The 18824-nt window shown below is 44.9% G+C and overlaps 10 protein-coding genes across 10 annotated transcripts; 5 read left to right on the top strand and 5 right to left on the bottom strand.

Moving 5' to 3' along the window:
* Positions 1–44: 44 nt before the first annotated feature.
* Positions 45–1143, top strand: MYCFIDRAFT_47158 (uncharacterized protein; the record flags this gene model as incomplete). Its single annotated transcript, XM_007929790.1, has 2 exons — positions 45–152; positions 208–1143. The coding sequence occupies 2 exons, from the start codon at positions 45–47 to the stop codon at positions 1141–1143; spliced, it is 1044 nt and encodes a 347-aa protein (XP_007927981.1).
* A 145-nt stretch (positions 1144–1288) lies between these two features.
* MYCFIDRAFT_85485 (uncharacterized protein) lies at positions 1289–1877 on the bottom strand (the record flags this gene model as incomplete). Its single annotated transcript, XM_007930264.1, has 2 exons — positions 1289–1405; positions 1500–1877. 2 exons carry the CDS (start codon positions 1875–1877, stop codon positions 1289–1291), a joined length of 495 nt encoding a protein of 164 aa, XP_007928455.1.
* Positions 1878–2141: 264 nt separating this feature from the next.
* Positions 2142–3915, top strand: MYCFIDRAFT_208286 (uncharacterized protein; the record flags this gene model as incomplete). Its single annotated transcript, XM_007930263.1, has 8 exons — positions 2142–2160; positions 2187–2233; positions 2269–2319; positions 2351–2438; positions 2466–2628; positions 2675–2681; positions 2730–2752; positions 2785–3915. 8 exons carry the CDS (start codon positions 2142–2144, stop codon positions 2933–2935), a joined length of 549 nt encoding a protein of 182 aa, XP_007928454.1. The 3' UTR covers positions 2936–3915.
* On the bottom strand, positions 2792–3917 carry MYCFIDRAFT_211781 (uncharacterized protein). The gene has a single exon (XM_007930262.1). The coding sequence runs from the start codon at positions 3891–3893 to the stop codon at positions 3114–3116; it is 780 nt and encodes a 259-aa protein (XP_007928453.1). The 5' UTR covers positions 3894–3917; the 3' UTR covers positions 2792–3113.
* Positions 3918–4436: 519 nt separating this feature from the next.
* Positions 4437–5445, bottom strand: MYCFIDRAFT_211780 (uncharacterized protein). Its single transcript, XM_007930261.1, has one exon. The coding sequence runs from the start codon at positions 5406–5408 to the stop codon at positions 4620–4622; it is 789 nt and encodes a 262-aa protein (XP_007928452.1). The 5' UTR covers positions 5409–5445; the 3' UTR covers positions 4437–4619.
* MYCFIDRAFT_176505 (uncharacterized protein) lies at positions 5436–5749 on the bottom strand (the record flags this gene model as incomplete). The annotated part of the gene is made up of 2 exons (XM_007930260.1): positions 5436–5706; positions 5739–5749. The coding sequence occupies 2 exons, from the start codon at positions 5747–5749 to the stop codon at positions 5436–5438; spliced, it is 282 nt and encodes a 93-aa protein (XP_007928451.1).
* Positions 5750–12463: 6714 nt separating this feature from the next.
* Positions 12464–13272, bottom strand: MYCFIDRAFT_176504 (uncharacterized protein; the record flags this gene model as incomplete). The annotated part of the gene is made up of 7 exons (XM_007930259.1): positions 12464–12613; positions 12668–12751; positions 12784–12896; positions 12941–13047; positions 13075–13158; positions 13185–13208; positions 13232–13272. The coding sequence occupies 7 exons, from the start codon at positions 13270–13272 to the stop codon at positions 12464–12466; spliced, it is 603 nt and encodes a 200-aa protein (XP_007928450.1).
* A 136-nt stretch (positions 13273–13408) lies between these two features.
* MYCFIDRAFT_47095 (uncharacterized protein) lies at positions 13409–13927 on the top strand (the record flags this gene model as incomplete). The annotated part of the gene is made up of 1 exon (XM_007929787.1): positions 13409–13927. The coding sequence occupies one exon, from the start codon at positions 13409–13411 to the stop codon at positions 13925–13927; it is 519 nt and encodes a 172-aa protein (XP_007927978.1).
* A 726-nt stretch (positions 13928–14653) lies between these two features.
* MYCFIDRAFT_47157 (uncharacterized protein) lies at positions 14654–16516 on the top strand (the record flags this gene model as incomplete). Its single annotated transcript, XM_007929789.1, has 2 exons — positions 14654–15203; positions 15255–16516. 2 exons carry the CDS (start codon positions 14654–14656, stop codon positions 16514–16516), a joined length of 1812 nt encoding a protein of 603 aa, XP_007927980.1.
* Positions 16517–16732: 216 nt separating this feature from the next.
* Positions 16733–17525, top strand: MYCFIDRAFT_4807 (uncharacterized protein; the record flags this gene model as incomplete). Its single annotated transcript, XM_007929683.1, has 2 exons — positions 16733–17138; positions 17191–17525. Coding segments are annotated over 2 exons (741 nt in total), but the record flags the coding sequence as incomplete, so codon positions are not given.
* Between the last annotated feature and the right edge of the window lie 1299 nt (positions 17526–18824).

The following is an 18824-nucleotide window of genomic DNA, read 5'->3' as shown; positions in this document are numbered from 1 at the left end:
AGAATTCAGGTCAGATAATGCTAGCCGGTGAAAGGTCAAGCAACATGCAGACCAAGAACGAGCAGAACGAAGGCCCAGCCAGCGAAGTCATCGATCGATTCTTGGCTCCACGCTCTGCAGAGTATAGAGCGCTCACCGAGATTCGCAAAAAGGTAAGTCGTAGTACCAACCCTTTGCGCAATAACTCGAATCTCACACTGCGCTCAGGGTTGGCAGAGTAAGGAAGGCGACCGATTCTTCGAGCAACAGCGCTTCAAAGCAGACAACGCTGATGATCAGACCGAAAATTACCTCTTTGGTCTGATGAAGCATGTTGGACACCAGCTGCAAGGAGCCACTAACGCATTCACGATCGGAAAAAAACCTTCTGGCACCGACTGCCCGCATATCTTGGACATGTGTGCTGCTCCGGGTGGATTCTTGCTCGCTGCTCTGGAGCAGAACCCTGGCTCACAAGCACTGGCCTTCAGTCTGCCAACACAAGCCGGCGGTCACAAGATGCTTCTGGGACCTAGAACATCGGCCACCATCACATGGGCCGACATCACCATGTTCGCTGCTGACATGGGCGTCGAAGACATCCCCGGATCGCATCCAGACCATAATAACTTCTTGCCGAGACAACTACAAGACGATCAAAAGTTCGACCTGGTCATGTGCGATGGCCAAGTGCTGCGAACGCACTCACGTGCGGAATACCGTGAGCAACGCGAAACCCGAAGATTGTCCAACACACAACTGGCGCTTGGCCTGGAACATATCAACCCGGGAGGCACCATGATCATCCTTCTGCACAAGCCCGAAATCTGGCCAACGCTCCATCTGCTTTTCGAATTCAGCAAATTCGCAGAGATCCAACTCTTCAAACCGCCGAAAGCCCACGCCAAAAGATCTTCATTTTACCTCGTGGCTACTGGCATTCGCACCGAGATGCCGGAATTTCATCACCTTGTTGCGGAGTTGAAGCATGTGTGGAAAGTCGCGACGTTTGGAACGGACGAGGAGTACTCTGCTGCTGTTCGGGAGACTGACGTGGGCATTGAGAATGTCTTGGATCAGTTTGGTGATCGTTTGATTGAGCTTGCCACTCCGCTTTGGAAGATTCAGGAACAGAGGCTTAGGGAGGCGAGTTTTAATCGATAGAATTCATGATTACACACATTAGATCGATAGGTAGCTGTGTTCACACTGCTGGGGAGAAGAAGAGATCAGCTAGAATAAGGCCGAAGTACACTCACTTCTTGAGGATGAGCTCCACCATGGCCCACTAGCCTTCGATACCTCATGTTCAAGCTTTCGGTGCAGAGTATCGAGCATTCTTATTGCCTGTGAGCTTCCATTGCACGTTGTTGATATCATTGTGCTTGTCGTCATGCGGATCGCCATGAAGCTGCTTAAAACGGACCTATCATGATATCAATCCAACCGGGACCCTACATCGTGCACGACATTGATTAGCATAGAATTTCCACGCTGGAAACCATGTAAAGTATACAAACCTGGCAATATGCGTCCTCGAAGGAGTCTCCAATGTATAGCAGCATTGACTTGCCAGTAGACGGATCTGTGACTTTGGCTTCCAGACTACAGTACTTCGCCATTGACTCGCTCCATTTCGTTTCATTAGTGTAGAACGTGGCACCGCCCATTGCTGACAAACAGAGCGCGAAGATTGGATCGTCGTCAGTATATGGATAGTTACACCAGCTGTGGCCATTGGTGTGGTCTTGCGTGTTGTGGGCTCTGAACCATGATCCGAGACCAGTTTGCACGCCGGGGAAGAAATTCGGATCGACTTGAGATGTTGCTGGCGTGGCAAAGACTGCCGGGATGTTGCTCAAGCAGCACGCGAAGATGATGACCACTGGAGCAGCCATTTTTTGAGACAGTGGTGCCGGTTGTGCGTTTCCTCGTGAAATAGTGATGCTCTCAATGCTCGTGGTCAAAGTGGTGGTGAGGATTGCGAGGGGAAACATAGGCTCTTATATGTGTTGACTGATCTTAGAGACCTTTTGGGGGTCTACGCCCCGTCGTTCCCATGGTCTAATCGTTACGTTGCCTCGAGTTTTCGCTACTTCTCTAGCTTGCTCCCTTCTCGCTGCGTACTATTCCGGTTCGCTATACGGTAGCAGGTATATCATATGAAGATGGACCTCAGATGTAGAGAACAGACCACTCTCCGGTAGGTTTTGACCGCAAAGGAGGCGGAGTAGACGTAATAATAAAATTTCTCGTGTTGTATTACGGCTAGCCCCATCATTCCACCAGCGTAACCTAGCCAAGGCATCTCGAATAAGGATACAGGCATCGAGCGAATGGGTGGCTGTTCCTGTCCGCGAGCTGCAGCAAGGCAGAAACTGTCGAGCGCAGCGCCACAAATCGTCAGTCCTGGCTTGTCAGTCAAGCTTTCTGTCCTGATCCTTGCGACGGAATGATAGGTCATGCTCATCAGGCGGAAATATGAGGCTATGTCTTGGCAGTTCACCCTAAGATCGCTACATCGGACCATCGCTGTATGTTAGTCAAAACATCGTTCCTCTGGGCCATTATCTTGCCCACGAGAAGCCTGCCTGTGTCCTTGTCACTAGAGACCTTCCAACGTGGATTTCCAAGGCCTGTAGAGCTTATGTGGCAAAGGTTATAATGGTCTCTACCTTTGAGACCATCTAAACAGATTTAGCGTGAGACGCGTAAAGAAGGCAAGAGGCACGACGATTTGACTCGATCAGAGAACAGTGGGCTACTTGAACAAGTTAGCGCGAGACCAAACAAGAAAAAATTGAGCTTCAAGCCTGATGAATGGCTCGGTTCCACATGTCTCGACATCCCTCTTCTCAAGTCGCATTTTTTCGCTGAACGGATCGCAGACTACCATCTGGCCTCATCGATCGACCGCATACTCACCCAGCGGTGCAACCGAGCAGGCAGTGGATGAACAAAAGTTAATCTTAACGCCTTCGAATATCAAGTAAGGCCGAAAGCCGGAAGTGAGAAATATAGCAAGATAATATCATGCCTCCGCTCATTTATTGCAATGCCTGAAGTCCTGTTCCGCCCTGTGCATTGTACAAACTTGAGAGCGCTTTGCTACGCTACACCAGGTCTGGTAGCTCCTACTTGCTAATGCTCAACAGATAATTAGCACCTTTAATCGCAATCCACCTCTCAACCCACTCATGGACGAATTTGAGGAATCTCGACTCCAGTGGTAGATGAGTGAGCCTCTTGTCGTGGTGCGACCATTGGATGGTTTCTATCTGGAGCACTGCGCCTTGATTTCGGGGACGGAGCTGAATGATTAGGCGACCTTCAATACCTGGGTTGAAGTTTGGCGGAGGATTGACGGTGAACTCAACGCGGACTGCCGTTCGGTTCACCACTTGATAGAGTCCGTTGACCAGATCCCCTTCCACGAAGTCGAGGCTTTCAATATGCTCTTTTGTGAAGGTGTGCCGGAGGTCCTTCAGGGCAAACCACCCAATCCAGCCTTGTGGCGTTCTGGTGAAGAGCTCCATGTTGTAGCGTATCATTTTGGTGAAGTCTGCCCTGGAGTCCTCACTGAGCCCGAGTGTGAGCTCTGGGAGCGGCTTCGTCACCTTATCGTGCACAATACGATAATGCTTTGGGGTTTCCACAAGGTCTTTTGGCAGCGAGGAGAGCTCACTGCACTCCAACGATGCATATCGTGAAGAGGCATTGGGGTATGTGTGAGTGACCTGTCGACCAAGGACAGCATAATGCACCAGTGGGTAGAGAACGACGCCGGCTACTGAAAGCGAGCCGCCAGCCAGGACCAAGCGTGTGTTCCGGTCTTCAGGGAGGTGAGCTAAGATAAATCGCCGAGCTGTGTCGACATAGCGCTGAGCGTCGTTGCTCAGCTTCTCCAGCGACATGATTGCTGGTCTAACTTGAGGATGTCTTTGTTATTTTCAAAGCCAACCTTTCAACAACACCGCGATAAGTGTGAGGAGGTTGCCTCCCTCGGCAAGTCCAGAGGCTCTTCCTTCACCTTGGCCCTCAGCCGGTCGTCATTTCCGATTGGCCAGGATCTCCTTGGCACGATTATCGATCACGATTTCTCCCGACTGTCCTTCGTCCTGCGGTCGACATCTCACTATTTCGCGATGTGAAGAGGAGACGCGGTGCCATGTCGGCAGCGTCGTCTTACAAGATTGTGCTTCAGCAGATCTGCGTCTGGACAGCGGCCAAACATCTGCCGACCAAAAAGGAATGTGGCCTACCGTGAAATGCACGACATGGAGCAGCTGATGTCAATGCTGGTGGGTCAGGCTCCGGGACAAGATCTGGCTCTGGCTCCGGCAGTGGAAGTGGAAGAGGTGTTGGTGGAGGACTTGGGAGGAGCTTTTGATGGCGTAGAAAAATGTTCTACATGACGGTGTTCGAATCGGCTTGGAAAGAAGGCGAGAAGACAAATTCGGTGATTTAAATGAACTTCTGGTAATGCCCATTTTCTATGCATATACGACCTTGCAATCAACCGATGCAGTAGAGGTAGCTATTGCTCCAGTCGTATTCACCTTTGTCTGCAGTGTCGTCACAACACTGGTGGACCCCGCTACCTTGGAAGACACTGCTTATGCAGAAGATCCTGCCGCTGTCTACGCTCCAGTACCATATCCTCTAGATGCTCCGGCGATCGAAGTCGTTAGCTTACCATCTTCGATATACACTCCGGAGAAGTGCCAGCTCTCCTTGATGCCACTGGCGCCGGAGCTCGCAGGCAAGCGTAATACGCCTAGGTGCCAGTCTTTGCCATCAGAGAACGTTGTCGTTGATACTGGACCAGCTGTGAGTGTCAGATCATCTGCACCTGTGGAGTGATAGAAAGTCACAGTTTGCGCATCGAAGTCAATTCCGTAGGCTACGTTGTGCCAAACTCCAGCTTCGAGTGATACGTTCCACTGTGATTTGGAATCGGCCATCCAATGAAGAGTATTTGTCGAGTCCAAGCCGTACTTTAATTCCGTGAAATGGCTCTCGAAGAAGCAGATTTGGTGCTCCTCGTTCTGCGTAGGAGGATTTGTCTCTGTGTGCTGGATTGAGTAATGGTAGAAGACCTTTGAAGCGTTTATAGCGGCTTTGGTCGATGGAATGAGCTCGGTGCGCATCATGATTTGCTCGTGCCAGCTGGAGGTGTTGTCAATGGAAATTTGAATGCCATGAGTAGCAGTGTCGGCAGGGTTCTTGTACTGCGAAGCAGAGACCGCAACATAGTCGTCTATTGATCCAGAGCCATGAATGTAGTATTGATATGGACCAACTTGGTTCGACCAGCTCCATTCGGCTAGGAAAGACGCATCGCTGTAGTTCGTGAGGCGTCCATCCCATAGGATTTCACCCGCTGCTGCGATGCCAGCCAGGGCCAGAAATGCAGAGGAAGAAAACATGATAGTAGAGAGAATAGACGCGCAGGATCAACTCGCGCAATGGAAAGAATATGCTGAAATGCAAGACTTACGACGGCAGATGCCCGAGCTTTTGAATTGAAGCTTCCAGGGCAAGCCTTCCCTGCCGGTATTGCGACGCCAGTAGACATTCTTTCCGGAGATTCGTAGAGCGATGGATCCGCTGATAGTCAAATATGTGCTGGAGCTCCGATGCAAAGCTAAGTTGTTTGGAGCCTTCCGACGCGCTTCAGGTATACAGTACTGTACGCCTCGGTTAAGCGAGATAGCAGACTGGGCTCTATCTCCGTTTCAGCCCCTTCCTAACCAAACGGAAGGAGCATAACACGTATTTTCTACGATCGGACATTTAAGTGATAGTATAAATGCTTACCTCTTTAGGTTAGTAAGAGTCTAAGAGTAAAAATTAGCTATTATATACAGTTGTAGAGCATTCTACTATTCCCTAGTATAAATCTAGATCCTATAAAGATAAGTAGCTAGTAATCTATAATACTAAGAATTCTAAATTAGAGTATAAAATATTAGAATATACTATAGCATAGGCTTAGCTATTAGAAAAGTATTAGTAGAGTAGATTAAAAAATACTTAAAAGTTAAAATATAAGTAAGACTATTTAGGCCTAGTTAGCTATTACTAAACTACTATACTAGCGCGCCCGTCTACTAGCATTATATAGCGACAAAAGGTTAGAAGTATCTACGCTTACTAAGCGTAGATCTCGGTCGCACTTATAAATAGGTCGGCTACGTACTTAGCGCTAAGCCTTCTTAGCTTCTACCTTATACCTATTTAGGTTATACTTATATTTTTATTAATAGATTATATCTAGTTGTAATTAGTATTTAGTTTTTTTATAAATATTTTATTCTAAGATATTAAATACTATATAGCTTTTAATTACTAGCTATCTACTATAAATAGATAGGGGAGCTTACTAAGATAATATATAGCTATAAGTAGTTATCCGGACTACTAGGATAGCCTAGCCTACTATTTCGCTTAATTCGGGTATATTTAGTACTAAAATATTGCTAGAGAGGCATATCTAGTATATTATATTAGCGGCCTTAGCTCTTAATTTTAAATAGGTATTTAGAGAGAAAACGTAATTTTAAATAGAGGATCTCCGTAGATACTAAAGCTATACTATCTTTAAAGTAAGAGTATTACGATATAGCTATAGGAATAAACAGATATATAAGAGTAGATAAAGAAGTCGTAACGTTATTCTTAATTTTAAAAACCCCGAGCTTTTTAGAGCCTCGCTATACGTTTTCTCGAATTTTACGATTTCTATAGAAATAGCCTATTTCCGCCCGCTATACTAGGTAATATCGGATAATATATATATTAAAATTTAGCTTAGAGTATAAGCACTTAAGCAATATATATATTAGTAAGTTATATCTAGTATTCGTTACGTATTTACTATATCTATTACTAGTACGACTCGTCGCGATTTCCGCGAAGTTCTCGCGAAGTTCTCGGAAGTTCTTCGTAGCGGAATTTCGTTGCCTTAGGCCGAAAGTCCTCGAGCGATAGCGTTAGATAACGACGACGATAGCGTAATAAGTACCCTAGTATATAACTTAAGACTTATAGGACTAAGAGTATAGTATTATATAATAATTATAGATACTATTAAGACATATATTAGCGAGAATTTAGCTAAGAATCTAAAGAATACAAAGAATTGTCGAAATTCGAGAGCGCGCGTAGCGAGGCTCTAAAAAGCTCGGGGTTTTTGAAATCTATAATATAACAACTTAACAAAAGTTGGGGCCCCTTTAGGCTTAGTGCGGCTCAAAACGACCGAAAAGCCGACTCTAATTAGTCGGCGGCGAGGAACTTTAAAATTTCTCGATTCTCGCGCGGTCCGGAGGGCGTAGGAGTCGTAGGATCGACTATAACGCTCCGGCGCCGCGATAGCAGTATTTCCGAGGCCGTCTCCGTCGTTTACGCCTAATCCGGCGGCGTTTTTTGCTCGAGGCGGTATCGTTCGCGCCTAATCCGGCGGTATTTACTTAGAGCGGTAGGCTCGAAAGGCTTATCCTACGCGTTCCGGATAGTACTACTCGCTATAGGCGTTTTATAGGGTACTTATAGTAGGCGTTAGATAAGGTACTCGCTATAAATAGTTCGAATCCTATTTAACTATAGGCGTTTTAGATAGTATTTGCTATAAGCGTTTCGGATAGTACTACTCGCTATAGCTATCTCGGACAGTTACCGCTATAAGCGTTTCGAATATTACTACTCGCTATAAGCGTTTTTAGTAGTATTTACTATAAGCGTTTCGGATTAGACTTGCTATAAGTATTCTAAATAGGACTTACTATAGGTATTTTAGATAGTCCTACTTGCTATAAGCGTTCCTAATAGTACTTGCTATTTGCGTTTCGGATAGACTTCCTCTACGCGTTCCGGATAAGACTTAGTATAAGCGTTTCGGATTAGAATTGCTATATAGTACGTTCTAAATAAAACTTAGTATAGGCGTTATAGACAGTAGTACTAACTGTTAGCGCTCCGGATTAGAGTTATTAGACTTACTATACGCGTTCTAAATAGTACTTAGTATTATAAGCGTTCTGAATTAGACCTATTATAGGCGTTATAGATAATAGTTAGCTTATCCTACGCGTTCCGGATAGTACTACTCGCTATAGATATTCTATAGAGTACTCGCTATAGGCGTTATATAGGGTACTCGCTATAGATAGTTCGAATGCTATTTGACTATAGGCGTTTTAGATAGTATTTGCTATAAGCGTTCCGGATAGTACTACTCGCTATAGGCCTTCTAGATAGTGCTTCGTATAATTATTTAGTTTCGGATTAGACTTAGACTTACTTTATACATTCCGGATAAGACGTTCTATAAGCGTTTCGGATTAGACTTGCTATACGCCTTCCGGTTTATACTATACTAAGCGTATAAAATAAGGCTTGTCCTACGCGTTCCGGATAGTACTACTCGCTATAGATATTCTATAGAGCACTCGCTATAGGCGCCCTATAGGGTACCCGTAGTAGGCGTTATATAGGGTACTTACTATAGGTAGTTCGAATACTATTTCCTATAGGCGTTTGAAATAGTATTTACTATAAGCGTTTCGGATATAATATAGTACTTCTTGCTATAAGTATTCTAAATAGTACTTACTATAGGCACTTTAGGTAGTACCGCTTGCTATAAGCGTGCTTAAACTTTAATAGTACTTACTATTACCGTTCTAAATTAGACCTACTATACGCGTTCCGGATAGTACTTACTCTACGCGTTTCAAATAAGACTTAGTATAGGCGTTTCGGATTAGAATTGCTATATAGCGCGTTCTAAATAGAACTTGGTATAAGCGTTATAGATAGTAGTACTAACTATTAGCGCTCCGGATTAGACTTGCTATACGCGTTCCGAATAGTACTTACTAAGTTACTATTATAAACGTTCTAAATCAGACTTTCTATAGGCGTTATAGATAGTAGTTAGCTTGTCCTACGCGTTCCGGATAGTACTACTCGCTATAGGTATTCTATAGAGTACTCGCTATAGGCGTTTTATAGGGTACTTACGGCCCCTTTAGGCTTACTACGGCTTAAAATAAGCTAAAAGCCGACTCTACTTAGCTATAGCCGAGGAACTTTAAAATTTCTTAGTTTACGAGCGGTTCGGAGATTATAGGAGTCGTAGTATATAGTTCGTAAGCGGTTCGGAGATTGTAGGAGTCGTAGTATATATCGTAAGGCTACGATAGTATTATTTCCGATGCTATATCGGTCGTTTATACCTAATCCGGCGGTATTTGCTCGAGGCGGTATACTCGAAAGGCTTAGCCTACGCGTTTCGGATAGTACTACTCGCTATAGATATTCTATAGAGTACTCGCTATAGGCGCTTTATAAGGTACTCGCAGTAGGCGTTATATAAGGTACTCGCTATAAGTAGTTCGAATACTATTTAGTAACTATAGGCGTTTTAGATAGTATCTACTATAAGCGTTCCGGAAAGTACTACTCGCTAAAGATATCTCGGATAATTATCGCTATAAGCGTTTCGAATATTACTACTCGCTATAAGCGTTTTTAGCAGTATTTGCTATAGGCGTTTCGGGCGTTTTGGATTAGACTTACTATAGGTATTCTAAATAGCACTTGCTATAGGTATTTTAGATAGTACTACTTGCTTTAAGCGTTCTTAGTAGTACTTACTATTAGCGTTCCGAATTAGACTTGCTATATACGTTCCGGATAGTACTTACTCTACGCGTTCCGGATAAGACTTAGTATAAGCGTTTCGGATTAGAATTGCTATATAGCGCGTTCTAAATAGAACTTAGTATAGGCGTTTTAGATAGTAGTGCTAACTGTTAGCGCTCTGGATTAGACTTACTATACGCGTTCCGAATAGTACTTACTATTATAAGTGCTCTAAGTTAGCCTTACTATAGGCGTTGTTAGTAACAGTTAGCTTATTCTACGCGTTCCGGATAGTACTGCTCGCTATAGATGTTCTATAGAGTACTCGCTATAGGCGTTCTATAGGGTACTTAGAGTAGGCGTTATATAGGGTACTCGCTATAGATAGTTCGAATGCTGTTTAACTATAGGCGTTTTAGATAGTACTTACTATAAGCGTTCCGGATAGTGCTGCTCGCTATAGTCTTAGCCTATAGGCCTTCCGGATAGTGCTTAATATAAGTATTTAGTTTCGGATTAGACTTAGACTTAATTTATACATTCCGGATAAGACTTTCTATAAGCGTTTTAGATTAGACTTAGTATACGCGTTCCGGTTTATATAGGACTAACTATACTAAGCGTTTAAAATAAGGCTTGTCCTACCGACTCCTACGCGTTCCGTATAGTACTACTCGCTATAGGTGTTCTATAGAGTGCTCGCTATAGGCGTTTTATAAGGTACTCGTAGTAGGCGTTATATAGGGTGTCCGCTAAAAGTAGTTCTAATGCTATTTACTATAGCCTATAGGCGTTTTAGATAGTATTTGCTATAGGCGTTCCGGATAGTGCTACTCGCTATAGATATCTCGGATAGTTACCGCTATAAGCGTTTCGAATAATACTACTCGCTATAAGCGTTTTTAGTAGCATTTACTATAGGCGTTTTAGATATAACTTGCTATAAGTATTCTAAATAGTACTTACTATAGGTATTTTAGAAAGTACTACTTGCTATAGGCGTTCTCAGTAGTACTTACTATTAGCGTTCTATATTAGACTTACTGTACGCGTTTCGGATAGTACTTACTATACGCGTTCCGGATAAGACTTAGTATAGGCGATCCGTATTAGAGTTACTATATAGCGCGTTCTAAATAAAACTTAGTATAGGCGTTATAGATAGTAGTACTAACTGTTAGCGCTCCGGATTAGACTTACTATACGCGTTCCGAATAGTACTTAGTATTATAAGCGTTCCAAATTAGAATTCCTATAGTTGTTTTCGATTAAAGTTGCTATAAGCGTTTTAAATTAGACTTACTATACGCCTTATAGGCAGTACTTGCTATAAGTGTTCCGACTCGGAAAGAACTACTTACTATAGATATTTCGAATAGTACTCGCTATAGGTATTCCGGATAGCAATTACTATAGGCGCATTCCGGCTCGCTATAGGCGTTTTTTAGGGCACTCGTAGTAGGCGTTATATAGGGTACTTGCTATAAATAGTTCGAATACTATTTAGCTATAGGCGTTTTAGATAGTATTTGCTATAAGCGTTCCGGATAGTACTACTCGCTTTAGGCCTTCCGGGTAGTACCTAATATAAGTATTTAGTTTCGGATTAGACTTAGACTTACTATATATATTCCGGATAAGACTTTCTATAAGCGTTTTAAATTAGACTTGCTATACGCGTTCCGGCCTATATAGGACTAACTATACTAAGCGTTTAAAATAAGGCTTATCCTACGCGTTCCGGATAGTACTACTCGCTATAGGTATTCTATAGAGTACTCGCTATAGGCGTTTTATAAGGTACTCGTAGTAGGCGTTATATAGGGTACTTAGCGCTCGCTATAAGCAGTTCGAATACCTATAAGCGTTTCGGATTAGACTTGCTATACGCGTTCCGGTTTATATAGAACTAACTATACTAAGCGTTTAAAATAAGGCTTGTTCTACGCGTTCCGGATAGTACTACTCGCTATAGATATCTTAGATAGTTACCGCTATAGGCGTTTCGAATATTACTACTCGCTATAGGCGTTTTTAGTAGTATTTACTATAAGCGTTTCGGATATAACTTGCTATAAGTATTCTAAATAGTACTTACTATAGGTATTTTAGAAAGTACTACTTACTATAAGCGTTCGTAATAGTACTTACTATTACCGTTCCAAATTAGACCTACTATACGCGTTCCGGATAGTACTTACTATACGCGTTCCGGATAAGACTTAGTATAAGCGTTTCGGATTAGAATTACTATATAGCGCGTTCTAAATAAAACTTAGTATAGGCGTTATAGATAGTAGTACTAACTATTAGCGCTCCGGATTAGACTTACTATACGCGTTCCGAATAGTACTTAGTATTATAAGCGTTCTAAATAAGAATCCCTATAAGTGTTTTAGATTAAAATTACTATAGGCGTTTTAGATTAGACTTAGTATCCGCCTTATAGGTAGTACTTACTATACGCCTTATAGGTAGTACTTACTATAAGCGTTCTAACTCGGAAAGAACTACTTACTATAGATATTTCGAATAGTACTCGCTATAGGTATTCCGGATAGTAATTACTATAGGCATATTCCGGAAGTAGTTACTATAGATATTTAAGACTATCTTGCTATAAGCGTTCCTAATAGTGCTCGCTATAAGCGTTTCTAAATAGTGCTTTCTAATATCTATAACGCGTTCCGGATTAATATTACTTTTTAGTATTAGCGTTTTAGATATAACTTACTATACGCGTTTTAGATTAGGCCTACTATAGGCGTCTAGATAAGACTTTAGCTACTCGTCGCCTTAGGCTTCTCGTGTGGCTCTTCGAGCCACATAAGCCCTAGTTGAGAATAACAAGGATAACAACTTTGAGTGCCAAGCCGCCATCTTGCTGATCTCCGACAACACGAACGTGCCCACCAGATGACAATTCATCGTGATTCCAGTGGCCAAAGCCGATAATGGTCGTCATGTGCATATAGGCAAGATTCTACTTGATGACACACCTCTCTTAGTAATCGCAAATTTACCTTCCCCACTCAACGCCTACCACGAGTATGCCTTTTCTCACACCCGCGACCACACGCTCGACATCAGAAAGAGCAGAGACATGGAACGATGCGAGGTCCTAGAGCAAGATATGTCCTATATCAATTACACAGCATCGGGCAATGCGGGATCTGCGCTAGGCGAGCACAAGGCAGCGACATGCGAACCGTTCCATGCCTGGTATGGCTCATAGCTCAAGCTGCATAGCAGCATAGGCACCCAGCCTTGCCATAACCATCGTCATTGGTCATTCATCGGTTACACTTACACCACAGCAGTTCGCTCGTCTGATTGCAGCGGGACATGCTAACCCATGGCAAAAAACTGAGGCCGCCCAAGCTGATTTGTAGCAAACTCCGAGGCTGCCTATGGGAGCTCAACCTCCACGATGTTGTGTATCACTGCCAGGCTTCGAATTCCGCCTTGGATGACATGATAATATCGGCATGCTGACCGAAGTCGCAGGAACGTGCTGGCATAATCAGCCTACGCAACCATCGACCTGACCTCACTTCAACTTCAATTCACGATATGTCCTAACTGCAGTCACATGCAAGACTGACTTTCTCTTGATTCACTCGTAGCTCCTTGGCACTGCATGTTTTAAAAGCTCTTGCTCAAAGGACAAGACTCATATTCTGACATCATGTCGAGCGCGCCTGCACCACCCACATTGATCGACCCTTTCGAATCACTCCGGAACTGGCCTGCCTTCTACCTCGCACCACAACTCGCCATGGATAGCGACACGGCTACCGAGCAAGAGCCGCAGTGTCGCATCTGCGGAGACTTTCCGCCTCCAGAACAGCTTTTGAAGCTTCGCTGCGAATGTCACTACTGCGATGGCTGCCTCGAGCGTCTGTTCACAATAGCAATGAAGGACGAAGGCTCCTATCCACCTCGCTGTCATCGCCGAACCATATCGCTCAACCTTGCACGTCGGCACCTACCAAAATCGCTCGCACGAATCTACAGAGGCAAGACTTTGGAGCTCAGCACTAAAGATCGTACCTACTGTCACAAGGTGACATGCAATGTTTTCATCGCACCACACAGCATCCATAACGGACAAGCATTCTGCCAGAAGTGCAGATCGGTGACCTGTCAGAGATGCAAAGAGGCTGAGCATTTTGGAGCTTGTGCGAACGCGGGATTTGAGTTGGTGAAGGGATTAGCGAAGCAGCAGAAGTGGCAGCAATGTCCGGACTGCAAGCGGCTTGTAGAGAAGATTGATGGCTGCAACCACGTCCTGTGAGTGTGAGTCAAGTTGTGGTATGACTTCGGTCAGGACTAATCGAGACGTAGGTGCCGTTGCGGCTGCGACTTCTGCTACAAATGTGGAACACATCTCGATCATTGCTTGTGTTCGGATGATGACGAGGATGAGGAAGACGAAGAGAACTACTATGTCCTCCCGGATCCACCACGATACCGACACCGTAGACCAAGAACACCAGTCCACCGCGAGTCAGAGGATGAGATTATTGAAGACTCCTTCGGCTTGCGGACTGATGTTGACTTCGAGGATAACCGTGGGGTTTGGTGACGAGATTGATGGAGGTGGATGCGTGACCCAGAAGCGCTCAAGACCGATTGACCAAAGAAGCGCTAGTCGCATTACCTCTCACATATCATGGGGGAACGAAAGTGCTCAAGATGAGCTATATGATTTGGGAAATGATACTGGGCATATGTGTGGCGTTTCAAGCAAGCATCTGACTTATTGCGTCGTTGAAGCGATGAGAAAGCGTTTGGCCATATAGCATGGTGGCTGTCTCAATAGCATCTGTGAAGCGACACTCTATGTTTTTGAGCAACTTTTCTCGTGCGAAGCTATAACTATGATCATCGAATGCGCAGAAGGCCGGGCCTGTAAGAGAAATGGCGCGAGCGTAGATTTGTAGACGGCTTGTGAAACTTTTGGCCAAGCCGCATCTCACCTTCCGACGAGCTTCAACAGAGCTTCAACTCCTTTGCCAGTATGAGACCATCTGCCGTCCGCCCACCATCTATACTGAGCCTTTCGAATCCCGCACGGGGTGCAGCTCGCAGACCTCGAGCATGCTTCGTTGCGAAATGGCTTCAATCGCGACAGATCTCTGTCTCGCCTTTGGTACATCAAGAAGCAGTTCCTCTGCGGAAACATCTCAAGGATGAAGCAAAGAGGAAGAAGGCAGAAACTAAGGCGAACGGCCGTGATAAGAGCAGATCAAACGATGCATCCCCGAGATTGGAAAAATGGGAGCTGACGGTGGGCATCGAGATACACGCCGAGTTGAACACCGCCTGTAAGCTGTTCTCCAATGCCCCAGCATCTGTAGGAGAGGGCAATGGGGCGGCGAACAGTAGAGTGGCGCTGTTTGATGCTGCGATGCCTGGCACACAACCGCAGTTCCAAGTGGCCACTCTTCTCCCTGCCCTTCGAGCAGCCATAGCGCTTGGCTGCAACATTCAGAGGAAAAGTGGTTGGGACCGAAAACATTACTTTCATTGGGATCAACCGAATGGATACCAGATTACTCAATACTATGGTATGTAGCTTCTTGAGCTCATTGTAGTTTGCTTCTCACATACTTGTTCAGCACCTTTCGCAAAAAATGGCACCCTCACTCTCACTACTTCCGACGGCATCTCTCCCACCGACCTCACGCCCGGCTCCTCCGCCCTCGAAATTGGGATCAAGCAGATTCAAATGGAACAAGATACCGCCAAAACCACATCTCATGGAGCCTCAACTTACCATATTGACCTCAATCGCGCCGGCCACCCGCTTATCGAAATAATCACGCTCCCTCACATCCATTCACCACAGACAGCTGCAGCTGTAGTCCGCAAAATTCAAACCATTCTCAAAAGTGTAGACGCTTGTGCGACGGGCATGGAACTAGGTGGTCTAAGGGCAGACGTCAACGTGTCGGTTCGAGAACGAGGCACTGCCGGGACCGGCGCTACCTATTCTGGCGTCAGTGGGCTTGGGCAGAGGACTGAGATCAAAAATTTGAGCAGCTTCAAAGCTGTGGAGGATGCGATTATTGCCGAAAGAGACCGACAAATATCTGTTCTTGAAAGTGGAGGATTTGTGGAGGGCGAAACTCGCGGGTGGACTCTTGGTGAGAAAGAGACGAGAAGGCTAAGAGGGAAAGAAGGAGAGGTCGACTACAGGTATATGCCTGACGCGGATCTGCCATCATTGGTCATCGGAAGCGATTTGGTGAAGCATCTGAGAGACACAATGCCAGAGCGACCGCAGGAAACGGTCGAAAGGGTGTTGGAGAGGTATGGGTTAAGTGAGAAAGACGCGAAAACAATCGTTGGGCTTGATGATGGTGACAGATTGGAGTTCATGGAGGAAACTGTGAGCATTCTGGGCGAGCTATCGACAGAGAAAGACAACAAGAAATTGGGAAAGATGGTCGGCAACTGGGTCTTGCATGAACTTGGCGGATTGATGGAGACCAGCATGGTGTGGCAAAATGTGAAAGTCACGCCGCAGGAGCTCGCACACATTCTCGTAAGGCTCACGAACAAGCAGATTACTGCTCGCGCAGCAAAGCAATTGCTGGCCACGCTATACGCATTGCCGGAATCATCGAGACCCAGCGTGGAGCAATTGATCGATGAAGGAAACCTCCGCCTACGACCACTTTCCGATGCCGAATACACCACTTTAGCGAAGGGGATTATGAACGAGAATCGAGAGATGGTTGACGCGGTCGTCAAGAAGGGTCAGAAAGGCAAAATTATGTGGTTCGTTGGACAGATGGTGCGCAGGGGTGAGGAAGGTACTGTTGAGCCAGAAAAGGCGAGGCAAATTGTTGAAGGTCTCCTTGCGGCCACTCAGTGATCCAACAACATCACAGAACTGGTCTTGGTCGTGCTTGCGCGACACGAGTTGAGCAGAAATCGAGATCAGCGGTAGCTTTAAGCACGACAACGGCCTCGCGCGGCGTACGACGGCCCAACTCAAGATGAATAGTCCTGCCGGAACTACGAGTGAGAAAAACAGTAAGTGTTCAGCACTTCCAAGGAGTCTGGAATGGAGTTTCTCTCAGCGCGACCTTCGAGTATTGCTATGCTCTCGCTAGCATTCGGGCTTATCCCAGCATTTGTACTCTGGTTTGGTCGACAAGAGCGTCTCGGACGGCCTGCGATTATCCCAAACTCGCTGTGGAGGAACAAAATCTTTACCACCATTTGTGTTGCAGTCTTCCTGACTTGGGGTACTTTCAATTCGGTTGAAACGATTCTGACGTTCTATTTCCAAGACGTACAGCACCTCTCGGCCACACAATCTTCAATACGATTCTTGCCCGCGCCCGTCACGGGCTTCCTCGCAAACGTCGTGACAGGATTCCTGGTACATCGAGTCCCTGCAAACTGGATGATATTTGTCGGTTGTGTATTTTCAGCTATAGCACCTCTGGTGATGGTGCCTGCGACCCCGAGTTCGAGTTACTGGCCAACAGGTCGGTATCCCATGTGTCGAACGAGTCACGTCACTAATATCGTGCTTTCTAGCCTTCCTCGCAAATGCCCTCAATCCTGTCGGCGCCGACTGCCTCTTCACAATCTCGAACCTTCTCATCACTTCGGTCTCCCCAGCCAAGACTCAGGCTCTCGCCGGAGGCGTCTTCAACAGCATTAGCCAGTTTGGCAAGTCTGTCGGACTCGCTCTCACTGCGGTAATTGCTGCGAGTGTAACTGCACAGAGCAACATCGAGGACAAGCGCAGTCCAGATGCTCTGATGAAAGGATACCATGCCACATTCTGGTATAACTTTGCCTTAGTCGTGCTGACACTGGGCGTCAGTATTTGGGGCTTGAGGAACATTGGTATGGTTGGGCATAAGAGAGACTAATCAGCGATGAAATGATATCCATCTGCTCGAACATATCTCTTCCAAGCTAGAACGAGCGAACGCGCTCAATCAATACACTTGCAGCGGCGCCCTGCGGCCCTGTACTTCAAGTTGTTCTAGCCCGAATCCCCAAAGCCGAGGCTGACTGGCTTCCAGGTATAGGCTTATCTCCCCGAGTGCATAGTGTATAGTGCTGTTTTGTACCTAAAGTAAGGCGTCTATATTTCAGCTAGCTAGCGGCGCTTTTTATTAAGTAACTAATATAATAAATTACTAAAATATATATTAAAGTCTTTTATTACTAGTCTACTCCTAACTAGGATAAGTAGCCTTACTCTATATATCTAAGGAGAAAAGCTAGTAGTATAATAACTCCTCTTTCTCTAAGTTCTATCCTCTATAGGCCCTAGTTCCTACTTGTATTACCTAATATAATACTAGCTATCCTAACCTACTCCTCTTACTAGGTAGGCTTTAGTCTTCTCCCTCCTCGGCCCCTTTCTTAGCTCTCCTCTCTTTATCCTAATACTATATTAGTATCTCCTCCTTTGCTAGTAAGAACTAGTTAAGTACTCCTTTCTATATTAGCTACTAAAGTTACACTATACTATTACTAAGAGTTCTTTCTTTATAGTAGTAAGAGTATTCTAGTTATAAGTTATTCCTACCTTTCTATATATCTCTTACCTTTCCTTTCTTAAGGGGTAGAAGATAGTAATATGTTTTAGTAACCAGGTTCTATAGCTATACTAGCATTCTAAGGTAATCCCTAGGACTCTCCTTTTTATAAGGTATTATCTTAGGCTAATATACTCTATCCTAATTTATATAGCTATTAAGGTAACTAGTCTTAGCTATTCTAAGTAGAGATAGATCCCTCTCTTCTAGTACCCTATCTACTAGGCTACTAGTCTACTCTAACTCTACTATAGAGCCTCTTTTCTTATCCTCTCTTTTTCCTATCTTTCTACCTAACTATTCTTACTCTACTATATCCTTCCTAAGTAGAGTAGGGCTACTCTTTCCTATATCCCTACCTCTTAGCTAACTAAATAAAGTATCCGTAGACTAGCGGTATAGGTTAGGATAGCTAAGCGAAGCCGGAGGCGAGCGGCGGACAGTATCGTTATATTATTGTGCTTTATTATTATTATCGCGCTTATAAGGAAGTAATGTAAGAGTCGAAGGCTTAAGGCTACGAGTACGTAATTTCGTTTTCTTTTTCGACTAATAAGAGGCTATAGCTAAATTTATATAAGCGTATCTTTAGATTTAACCCCTTCTATAGACGAC

Source organism: Pseudocercospora fijiensis (genome assembly GCF_000340215.1).
Source record: "Pseudocercospora fijiensis CIRAD86 unplaced genomic scaffold MYCFIscaffold_6, whole genome shotgun sequence".
NCBI lineage: Eukaryota > Fungi > Ascomycota > Dothideomycetes > Mycosphaerellales > Mycosphaerellaceae > Pseudocercospora > Pseudocercospora fijiensis.
This window is presented reverse-complemented; position numbering and strand designations above follow the sequence as displayed.

Coding starts and splice junctions, on each gene's coding strand:
- MYCFIDRAFT_211781 (XM_007930262.1), bottom strand. CDS start 3,893: ATGTCGCTGGAGAAGCTGAGCAACGACGCTCAGCGCTATGTCGACACA.
- MYCFIDRAFT_211780 (XM_007930261.1), bottom strand. CDS start 5,408: ATGTTTTCTTCCTCTGCATTTCTGGCCCTGGCTGGCATCGCAGCAGCG.